This window comes from Notothenia rossii, assembly GCF_949606895.1.
Source record: "Notothenia rossii genome assembly, chromosome: 4".
In the NCBI taxonomy this organism is placed as follows: domain Eukaryota; kingdom Metazoa; phylum Chordata; class Actinopteri; order Perciformes; family Nototheniidae; genus Notothenia; species Notothenia rossii.
The window spans coordinates 20941269-20953489 of record NC_136902.1 but is presented as its reverse complement, the minus strand read 5'-3'; the positions used below and the strand labels follow the sequence as shown (position 1 = coordinate 20953489).

The 12221-nt window shown below is 41.9% G+C and overlaps 1 protein-coding gene across 1 annotated transcript; it reads left to right on the top strand.

The window, feature by feature from the left end:
• Positions 1-3855: 3855 nt before the first annotated feature.
• On the top strand, positions 3856-11610 carry c1ql4a (complement component 1, q subcomponent-like 4; the record flags this gene model as incomplete). The annotated part of the gene is made up of 2 exons (XM_079676353.1): positions 3856-4474; positions 11431-11610. Exons 1-2 carry the CDS (start codon positions 3929-3931, stop codon positions 11608-11610), a joined length of 726 nt encoding a protein of 241 aa, XP_079532479.1. The 5' UTR covers positions 3856-3928.
• Between the last annotated feature and the right edge of the window lie 611 nt (positions 11611-12221).

Sequence of the window (12221 nt, the reverse complement as noted above, 5' to 3'; positions counted from 1 at the left end):
CAGGGAAGTCAGGGAGAACATAATACATTTCATATCAGGGTGCAAGAACAATGTAACAATAAACATATGGAATACTGGGCCTGAGTAAAAAAAATGTGTATTTAGATTATCATGCCTGAAATGTGACATATTGAAGACCTCCATTAAGTTCCATTTTACTCCATTATTATCCCATGAGAAGCCTTTTTTATTTTGGGTCAAGCCAAATACAAACCAACACATCTATCTTCTCGTGTTTCTGTTCATGTACAGACATCTCTCCAAATGCAGCAATGTGTATTTTCTTTACCTCTACTTGTGGATTCCCTGGTTTTTAAAATTGCCCCAAATCACCTTCATATATCTCTAATGACCTCTAAATTGATTGACAAGATAGTTATCTCTTACGGCAAAGAATGAGAGCTTGATAGCCGGATTCCTGTCAGTGTTAACTGTGGAAGACGTGAGTAGTGGTCTCCTGGGAGTGACGGCCCTCCGGCAGCTACGTGCCTCTTGGGGACGATATGTCATCATCCCTCAGAGCTGATGCTCAGTATTGGTCACACTTCCTGCGCTGGTGTGGATTGTGTGACAGTGCCACTATCTCAAAACAAAACACAATATGTCATCTATACCTTATGTAACACTGACTTCAATTTTCCACACAATACTACTCTGCTTGCAAGAAATATTTGGGTTGTTCTGTGCCATGCATTTCATAAATGATAAAACATATAGTGTTACTTAAATGCTTCTGGTAATATTCTGATTGAAGAATTAGTATGTCGTTAAGAAAACATGTAGACAACCAGCCACAGTAGAAAGGAATTACAACATGAGTAATGTGTCCATAAATAAGTTCTTCCTCCTCTCTTACTTGTTTACACAGAACGGAAGAGAGAAAAGATAGGACTCGAATTATGCAGACGTATGCACAAAAGACAGAGATTTATTCTTGGTGTATCATAATATATGAAATTAATTATTAAACAAAGTAATTATTCAAACAGCCCAGTACTGATTCACCGGTGGCCCTTTTTCTTTCGGTGACAGTGGAGAGAGTGTGAGTCAAAGGGAAGTCAGAGCAAGTGACACGATAAAGCAATTGGACTGAATAAAAAAAAGACACATCTCATCAACATAATGCATGATGTTAAAAGTTTAGGTGAGTATGAATACTAAGGGGAACAAATCAAGAAGAGAATAGGGAGAGAGGAGACAGACAGGTGAAAGACATGCGCATATTTCAATATTAATCACCTCAGTAATATTTTAACAGGCTTTAAAAATCCAATCCTGAGCATATTGCCTCTGACTGGCAACGATTATCTGCCCGTGCTGCTCAGGGCCTCTCAGTACTGTTCTAGCGGGCCAGACTGACTGACCCTGCAAACTGGGACTGACACAGCATTTAACTCCCCCCAGCGCTGCTCAGCTGTACCAACATTTACCAATGGAAATATCCCAGGCCATTACTACCCCACCTTCCATGCCCTCACCTCAGTGATAATCCTTTTCATGTCCAGTGTGATCAGGTCAATGATCCCTACATGGCCAGAAGGTGGTCATCATATGCGAGGAAAGAGAAATTGAGGAGGTGGTGGTTAATAAAAAGACTGTCATCAATACTGTATGTAGACCTATTCCACTTTACCCCCAATGCTTCTGTCATCAAACTTTAAACTTGCAGATCTGCAACTGTGCCTGTCAGACAGGTGAAACAAAACTCTCGGAAAATTATGATTTTAGCTTAAAATCTTAGAAAAAATAGCCTATTTCAGTGGCCATGTCATCGCATTATTTCCCTACTGAAATTGCAACAGCGAGATAATTGATACAAGAATACAGAACATGGCTTTCCATTACTAATAGTGCAAAAACGTTGTTCAACATACTCTAAACTTGCATACTGTATGTCTGTTTGCTACATGCATTTGTGTGTGTGTCTCAGAGTGCGGACATTGCAGGTGTTTGTGTGTAAGGTTTTAAGTAAAGGAAAAAGAGCAGCACAATGTGTGGAGCAGGGTGTCTCACTAATGAGGTTTATAGCTGTGGGATGCAAGTCACACACACAGACAATGGTCTGGGGAACATTTAGTGTCTCCTCTCCATTCCTCACACATCATGCTGAGGCATCTTTTACTTAGTCACCGTCCTCTCTCTTGCCTTCCCTGGCGCACCGAAGATGAAAACATCTGCCCTTGTTTGCAACACTTTATCAAACATTTTATCATGCTCAGAGTTTGCCACTAACAACAGGTGAATGTCAGGTTAACAAGACATTGATGCGTTTAAATAAAAATACATGTTTCTTTCTTTTTTTCTTGGGGCTCCAAATTAATGGTAATAATAATGATTTGGAAATGAAAAAATAAGGAGTTTTACTTTTAACTATAGGTTGCCAATACATTTAATTATCAATATACTTGCCTAGGACTACAGTATTTCATTAGACACAAAAGAGAAAAAAATGCTCGTATGGTGGGGGGAGAAAGGGAACGAGAGAGAGGGAGAGAGAGATAGAGAGAGAGAGAGATCTAACAGGTGTCGAGGAGCACTGCCCACATGGACAAACACGGCGATAAGCGATACAGTCACAGCCACTCTGGATGGGAGCAAACCTAATTTGGAATATCGTCAAAAAGTGTTCAGTCCAGTTTTTTTTCTGGACTTCTTTTCCTATAAAGTAAGCGCCAATTAAACTCCATCTTTTCGTTCCTACCTGGAAAGAAAGAAGGGAATTAAGCTCTGATTAAGAGGCACTCATCACTTTCTTGGCATCTCCTGCGCGCTCCACTCGACACTCCAGCGGTGCAAAGTCCTTCAGTTATTTTGGTGGGACGCGGAATTAACAGACGCAAAGCGAGTGTTATACTCTAATATTTTTGGATCATAATGAGTAAATGGTGAGTTATCTTTGTAATTTTTTTTCTGTTTCTTTGAACAATTTTTTTTTCACATCGTGGATAATCAAGTATTAATTGTAATTTACACAAAAATAAAACTGAAAATACATATTATTTAAAATAATTTTTATTATTTAAAACATATCGTTGTGGTGTTCATCTTAATATTTACTTAGTTAAATGATGTGTATAAAATATAGTATAAATATATTTGCTCTATGCTGCTCTTTCCAGATGCAGATGTAGCCAGAGGAGGAATCTATCAAACGTGTTATTGGCTTCAGGAAAACGGCACCTTTTTAATGTGGACAGTGGAAACAAGAAGGAAGTGGGAGGTCATAAGATGATTGTGTCAGGAAAAGATCTCTGATGAACTTTTGACACTCACAGTCATGGCATTAAATGAGACGTCCACGTGAAATGAAAGAAGATTTATTTAGAAAATAACTGTAAATCTTACTTCATACGGCCAAACCAACAATATCCACTCCCTCCTCAATGAGCTGAATTTGGCAGCAGGCCTTTTTCCGCATACTTTCAATAAGCCCCGCTTCCAGTGCCAGTCATGTTGTCTGTATGATGCTGAAAACAAACTGAACTGAAGGACAACAAGGGAAGTCAAGAAAAGGTGACCCGAGATTCCATCAGATCAATTATGTTTTTGGTAATGTGTCACCCTAAATCAAAGACATCCATGTTCTTTTATTTCCTTTAACACTGGTGTGTAAAGTTTTCATCTTTTTAAGAAGAGGCTTTTGAAGACCGTGTTCCTGGTCCATTGGACGTCTTTATCATTTCTAAAGGATCCTCTCATCCGCTAGTTTCCCTACTGGCTGTCTTCCATTTTGTGTCCTTTCTCAAACACTGTTTTCCTCCCACTCCTCTCCAAATCCCTCTTCATCTTTTTCTACCATATTGGCTTTCTGAGAGGCTTCATCCTGGCCGGCCACATTCCAGCCAAGGGGGAAGAGGACTTCCTGACGCTGGCCGCTTCACGGCTCAGCCGCAGGAAGCGCGTCATTGGAGCTGCTGTAGGTGTAGCCATGGTTCTAATACTGTTGGTGGCCATTCCCCTGCTGGTCCACACTACCAAAGGAGGGAACTCCGGAAATACGGGGAGCCATTATGAAATGCTTGGGAGCTGCAGGATGGTATGTGACCCCTATGCCACATCTCAGCCTGGCCAGGAGCTGACAGCCGTGTCTCCACCACCCAAGGATTACTCTGGGAAGAAGCTGAAGTCTGGGCTCCGTGGGCCTCCAGGGATCCCTGGCCCTCAAGGACCACGTGGACCCCCTGGAGAGCCAGGCAAACCAGGACCACAGGGGCCCCAAGGTCCAGGTCCTGGTGGCTATTCTCCCTCACTCTACACTCCCAAAATTGCCTTTTACGCAGGGCTACGCAAGCCGCATGAGGGGAGTGAAATACTGAAGTTTGATGACGTGGTGACCAATGTAGGTAACTACTATGAGCCCAGCACCGGAAAATTCACCTGTCCTCTGCCTGGCATCTACTTCTTCACCTACCATGTTCTAATGAGAGGTGGTGACGGGACCAGCATGTGGGCAGACCTAAAGAAGAACGGACTGGTTAGTAAATGTTTGTGTGTGTGTGTGTGTGTGTGTGTGTGTGTGTGTGTGTGTGTGTGTGTGTGTGTGTGTGTGTGTGTGTGTGTGTGTGTGTGTGTGTGTGTGTGTGTGTGTGTGTGTGTGTGTGTGTGTGTGTGTGTGCCAAACTGATTTTCTTTGTGGGTCACACCGGGAAATGAGAATCACAAGGGTCAACATTTACTCAAGCAAAACAATATATTCTGATCACATTTTTACAAAAGGCAAGCATTCAATGTGTTTAATGGGCCTGCATATGACAAGTTTGTTGTTGGGGAAATTGTATTGAAAGTTTGAACCTCAATTGATATTAGGACTGGCTAAAAATGAGCCAGGGCCCATATTTTCCCCGTGGGCTTAAGTTCCACATGTGTATTAGACTGTGTGTATACAATAGAGGGTTTGCATGTGTGCGTTAGAATGTATGCACACACACGACCGTGCAACCTATTTTTTTTCACTGTTGACAATCCTGCATTACCATTGACTCACATTCACCTCAGCCACATTGAGCTCTTCAGATTCAGAGCACATTCCACTTAGCAGGTGGATACATGACAGCCAAAGAAAGAAATAGCAATCCTTCTTCTAATTAAGGGGAATTCATGCTATACAGTCTAAAATCACAGCAACGGATATTTGCATTTTCACATGTGCTGTGGCTAAATGACAAGTGGCAGAATGCATCCGCCGCTGCTGCCAAAAGGAACGGCCTAATTAGTAAGTATCATACACAGAGCTTGATTATCGCCTAAACAGAAGAGCAAGGGAGCACATGAGAAATGTCTGTCAGTACGTGGACCAGTCAGTTTACACCTCAGCTAAATAAATAATGAATGCAAAATTGACAGTCCACTCATCCACTTCCTCATTCCCCAGACACTAATTAAAGACAGAGGGGCTGATGGGGGGAAGAGGAGAGGCGAGGTGGGATAAATCACAGGGATTTTGTCAGAGGACTCCAAATTCACGAAACATTCTTCAAGTTGCTTTTTACATTCAATCATTCATCAAGGACTTCAAATGCAAATAGTTTCTGCTCAGACCTCGATATAGACATGTAGTGCACCAAGGACTGTGCACACAGGATAGTGAGCTCATATATACTTTATAGTTGACTTCCACAGTTGTAAATAAGGTTGATTTAGACTTGATTGTGTGAGATGTGAAACTATATGGTAAAAATAATTCCATCTTGATTATTGTTAGATTGTATATGCCACAAAGATGTGTTTAAGACCGCCTATTGCCTATATTGTCATTCAAGCCATCTTACCCTGCTAAATAATGTATAAATATTAGATTAGATCCCATCAACATCCACTATACTTTCCTCCTACTTGGTTGTTCATTGATTCCCCATTAATTATCTTTTCCCTCAATCATTTAACCTCACCCAGGTCCATCTGGCTTCTGATAGGCGGCTTCCTTAAACAGTTCTTCTAAATAGAGCACTCACACGGATACACCCAAACAGAGATCTGGGTATATGAAGATGTGTATAGTCTATATGAAATGCTGCAGTATGCCTGATCATGTTCCGGGTTATTGAAGCCCCGGGGCAGGTGGGTACTCTGCTTGTCAGTCAGTGGCTGGGGTTTACTAAACAGGCACTATTTCTGTTTGGTTTCATTCCTGAATTCAGAATCAAACAGTCAGTTTTATCATCGCCGTAGGTGCTAAAGCTTTATTGGATATTTTGTCTCTGCCCACTGGGTTTGTTTTAATCCCAATAAAGAAGGATTGTAGTAGACACAAACTTCCCGGATTCTTTTTAGGTGTTGTAACTTTTACATCTTAAAAGAAAAGGTAATTTGTAACCTAGGTCTATTAAGCAGCCAGTCCGAAAGATTTACGAAAATGAATGAAACACAAGAGACTCGACGTGACATACACATACTGAGAGGTCTACTTGGGATGAGTGTAAGGGGGGGAGCAAAAAAGACAAGTGAGTTGATGGGAAATCAGGGGTGGAGCAGAGGAAGATAGATGACTTAATGGAGGTGTGGAGGCAGTGGGCTGGTAGACGAGGCATCGGGGAGGCTGGTGGTGAAGGCCAGAATGAGATCAGGCTCGATGACCAATGGAAACCCACTCAACACGTCTTGGTTTGACGTGATCAAGGACGGATGGAGAAAGTGAGAAATTGGTTTACAAACTGTATTTATGCAGGATAGGGAGTGTTAAAAAACGTAATTAATACTAGACACCAAAGATTTCCTCTGGGAATTGTTGATATCTAAATGTTTGCACACTGCATTGGCTGCCGGACTCTTCCCTGTGACATGAGTGTGGTGTAATGCGATGGCAGGATGTGAGGAGGATGTACCGACTGTGGCAGGGCTTCCATGGGATTCTTTTGGATCTAATACCTATTACACTCACTAAATCCGTACTCTGAAAAGCCTACCTGCTCACACCTCAATCTAACTTTCACAAATCATTGCAGCACGACAGGGTTTCAGAGTCAGGGGATTTGTTATTGAAGGGGATCACACTGCAGTTGCTTCCATGTTCCTATTGCAACGGTAATTGAATTACGGTACAATTTCAATGTTTGGTGTGGATGTTTGGCTAATACTGTCACGCCCCATTCACCCCCAGTTGAACGTTAAGTGCACAGTAAGGAAACATACGGCATTGATACATGTGACAACCCAGTTCTGAAAGATTATGTATTGATATTCTTATTAATGATTGTATATTAATTAAGCCTTGCTCATATAGTTATGAATGAACCTCTCATTGGCGATTCTGCTATCTTAAATGTGCTTAATCATTCGATTTCCTGTCACAAGATTTATGAGTTGCTCCTCAATATTCTTGCTTGGTGGCAAATATTATTAAGACAGTCTATGCTAATGTTGTCATTCTTTATAAGGCTGGTAATACATCATGCAAACCTTCTCCCTTTTCCCTCCTTAAACGGTATGCGAGCTTTTCCCCTTCTCATTTATTTTCCATAGTTAACTACTGTATATATATTTAGGATATTCTTCATACAATGTGCACAGTAGACATAGATACTGGTCTGGATACCTTTTAATCACTCCCTTGTTTTTTAACTGTCATAGACTCTTTTAATAACTCGGGTAAAGGTCAAGTTATTTCACACGGTAGTGTTAAAATGTCATCTCTTGCTGTAATGACCTGTACTAACTTCCCCAGTGCACGCACACACGCACGCGCATACACACGCACACGCACACACACACACACATATATATGCTACAGGTGAAACATAATTAGCTTCACAGCAAGAGGCAAAAAGAGTGTTAGCAAGATTTGTTCTTTGAAGGCAAGTCAGATGTTTTAAATTTAAAAATTAAAATTAAAATGTGCCTCTGATAAAAAAACACCTAATTAAAAAAAAGCAAACCCTTTCTTACTGTGCACAGGTCTGACCATTATAAGGCACATTGTAATACTGAAGTGAAGGTAATAGGAATCAAAGGTACGGTTCAATGCTACAGCCGCTTGTCGCCATGTAATCCCCAGGCTCCCAAAGGACAGGGAAAACCTATTCAATAAATATTCTATTTCCACAACATCGTCCCCCACCATGCGTCCCCAACCCTCCTGCCATGTGCTGGAGTCCCTTAGGTAAGTTTAACAGCTACTTTTCTATTGTCTCCGCTCTAAGAGGTCAGTATATCACAGTGAATGAATCCTGTCAGTTTTATTACCAGTGGAGCACAGACCCACAGATAAAAACAAGACTTCATATACCCCCACATCTCACCGCTCTCACAAAATAGCCTCGCTTGATCAGTCTGTTACTTTAGGCCCACTCCCTCTCCTTTCCTCAACCCTGTGGCCCTTGTTTTTGTTTTTTCTTTCTCCTGTCCCTCCTTTTTGTCCATCCTTGTCTATCTTCAGCGCTGCGGTTTCACTTGCATAGAAAATGACACTGCAGCTGCTCCCCTTTACCGCCCCCATAGACCCCCCCCCCCCCCCCCCCCCCCCCCCCCCCCCCCTACTCCCCTACTCCTTCCTCCTAGCTGTGGGCCCCTCTGCTCCAAGTTGTGTTTACTGGAGGCCCTATAATGAAAGGGCTAGGCGAAGACAGAGACAGCCACGGGCAAACCCCGGGGGCTCCTGCATCATGGCTCACAACTCCAACAGCTCCAGGATCAGCGCAGTCGGCTGCCTGGTTCACACGGATCAGCCTGTGTCCTCCAGCCGTATCCATCTCCTCTGTCGGCTTCCTGTCCTAATCCCACCATGGCTCCCTCATGCCTCTCTGTCTGGCATCTGCATTAATGGATGGCTTGCATTATTCTTCAAGCACAGGAATATCGGCTGAAGTACCAATTCATATATCATATATTGCCAAAATGATCTCTACACTGACTGACAAATATTATTTTCTTGTGGAATATTCAGCCGCACTTTAATGCATTAAATCATGAGGATCTGTGAATGCCTGAGGGGGGAACGATCTCCATACATCTCCCTCTGATACACTGTTGCCAAAATAATGAGCAGGAGGATGACATATGCCTTGTGTCGATAGAAAGTCACAACAACACCATTGATGTCAGCTGCAGCCAAAGATGCAAATGTGTTATTGGCTGTCACTACACATGTCAAGCAGAACAACAATATAACCTTTACAGATGACAATGGATTGGTGTCAGTTTTTGAGAGATGGTCTTATGGGGCCCTAAGAAAGAGTATATATATACTTATATACTCTACTCTTTCTTAGGCCTATAGTGATATTTGTTAACACTATAGTGTTACAAAATACTAATCGGGCTGCCTGAGTAACACATGGCTCTGATTTAATACAAAAATAATGAAGTACATCTTTCTAAATGCTCAATGTTGCCTGCTACCCAGACTAGAAGAGAATATTTCTCTTGTGAACTGTTATGTTCCTCTGAAGAACACGGATGGAACAAAAATAAACAAGCATAAACAGATAAATATACTAGACGGGCATTCGGAGTGGGCCGACCACTGCCAAGGCCAATCCACTGCAACATTTAATGGGTTCTCCCTGGGTCCATGCTACTCCCTATCTACTCTCATGAAAATCCGCCTGATTCCTTTTGCCTTACCCTGTGAGTGTAAAAAATAGGTAATTTCTCTAATAATAATAATTCAACATTTAAAGTAACAATTTCATTTAGTTTTCTTTACACAACTGCATGAAATCCTGAGATATAGGCCAACTATATTATTATGTATTTATTTACTTACAACCCTTGGGAATGTGTTATTTTCTTTACACAGTTTTTGGTTCTCTGATCAGCCATGTCTCTCTTTTCCACATTCAACGCAGTTTGTTATATATCTTCAGATATTGAGAAGCAGGCGTTACTGTAACTGACAGTTATTTCAACCTTGCTAAGGCAACGCTTCTTACAATTCTATTTTTGTTGAACTTTTGCTACATAATGAAAAAAATAATAATGCTGAATAGCTTAACAGCTGAATAGCTCCGCAGTGAGAAACATAGAGGCAGAGGCGCCTTAAAAAAAACATGTGAACTACAAAATCTCAAATCGAATGAATCAAGACTGTTGTAGTAGAGAAATAACAGCTACAGTACGGTTGGTTTTACTGTGTAGTTGAGCGGTGAATCATCCGAAGTTCTGCTACTCTTTTCCCTTAATGAATCTGGCTGGTCCGTATGTTGGATGTAACATCGCTGACGGGAATTTAATACAGGGAGGGACCTACAGACAGTGTCTAGGAAATTGAACACAACTCCACTGTGATATATGTTGAGCAAAATGGCTCAGACGGAGGCAAAGATAGGTGGAACGGGAAAAGGGCATATTTTTTTAGTTACTGTAATTCAGGCTCTGTTGCTGAGTGATTGACTGTTTTCAAATTGATGCATACTCTATGGGGAGAAAGAGGGCCCCAGTGAAGGGAATGACATGATGGTAGTTGAGTTGCTGATCATATTCTGTGGCTGTCATGAAGATGTGCGTGGCTTGTCTGGTTGCTGACACAGATTGAGTGCTCCCACCGTAGATGGACACTGAGCCACACACAAGGCCACTGATGGCTGACATATGTCTGATGATTGGAACTGCCACACAGAAATATTGATACATCCTAATAAGGAAGCCTTTAGGAATGCAACCTAGTGTATGGTTATACTTTATCTATCTATCTATCTATCTATCTATCTATCTATCTATCTATCTATGAAAATAGTTTTTTTATCGAAAGCATTCATGCCAGACCTATATAAACATAGTATTTAAATGTAGATGCCAGTTTAAGAAACATAAAAAAGCAGTGATCTCCTTTAGGCTTAGTATGTTGCAATCTAGGCATGTGTATTTAAATGTCTACAATGAGTAAACCCAATTAAATGTGTTAACAAACAAGTAAAGATCCACAGCTGCTCGGTCAATAACACTGAGCTCACACACGGCATGCAAATGTGAAGCTGTCTGGCTTTGGCATAGCCACTCAATATCATGCATATTGAGCTGGCCCGGGATCATAAGCAACAGGTCAATAGCTGGTATGGATAGTTATGCTGCTTCTCGGCTGAGGTAGGTTCCCCATAGACAACCTGTTGTCCCCAGTGAGTCTGCTTATCTCCAAAACCCAATCACATCTCCATCCTCGGCCCTTCGCCACAGCCACAGCTGATCGATAACAGGCAGAGGGGATGTGTTCTCAGCCCACCTTTAGGGTCACAGGTCACAGTCCCATCTATCTGTTTATCCAGCATGAATGCGGAGGCGATGTCATACTGACGAGGGTCTCATTTGAAAGCTGTAAATAATTGATCATCACTCAGCCTACAGAATATGATAAAATGTGATAAAGGAATGAGATAGTATTAATTTAAAATGCTGCTGAGTTCCCTGAGCTGTTGAGTTAGTGGCGGTGACATTTGCAAGTGTTTGTTCAGTTTCGTCCATGTTCTAATTGTCAATGCGTGTGTCCTCTGTTGGTGACAGGTGAGAGCCAGCGCCATCGCTCAGGATGCTGATCAGAATTACGACTACGCCTCCAACAGTGTGATCCTGCATTTGGACGTGGGTGATGAGGTGTGTGTGCAGCTGGACGGAGGCAAGGTCCACGGAGGGAACACAAACAAGTACAGCACCTTCTCCGGCTTCCTCATCTACCCAGACTGAATATAACCATTCCTTACAGAAAATGGAAAGCAACACACACACACACACACACACACATTCCCAGTTAAATGTAATTATGCAAATAAATGCACACATAGAAACACGCACAATGCGCACGCGCACGCGCACACGCACACACACACACACACACACACACACACACACACACACACACACACACACACACACACACTACAACAGATTACAACAGAGGCAAAGATCGAGTGAAAATCTGAGATAAGTGGGATAAATCCAGCTGCGTGATTCTGAGCCAGTCATCATGAACAACTGCAATTATCTGTCACCCTTTGTGCAAATATAAACGTCAGAAGATGTAAGGTATTAGGTGCACATAACAATTGCACATTGCGGCTATGAAATATCTAAAAAACGTTAGCGTGTTCCATCTAACCTAATATTGTGAGGACCAGAATATATCAAACACCATGAGTTAAATTCATTTGTATTGCAATAATGGTATTGAGGGTGCCATTCCACAAGATGACTAAGCTGAGACGAATGCACCCACTGTCATAGTCTTTACTTTTTAGATTTCTGCTATCCATTCCAATGGCCTCTGATCAAATGGCGTAGCCTATATTTTGCAACTC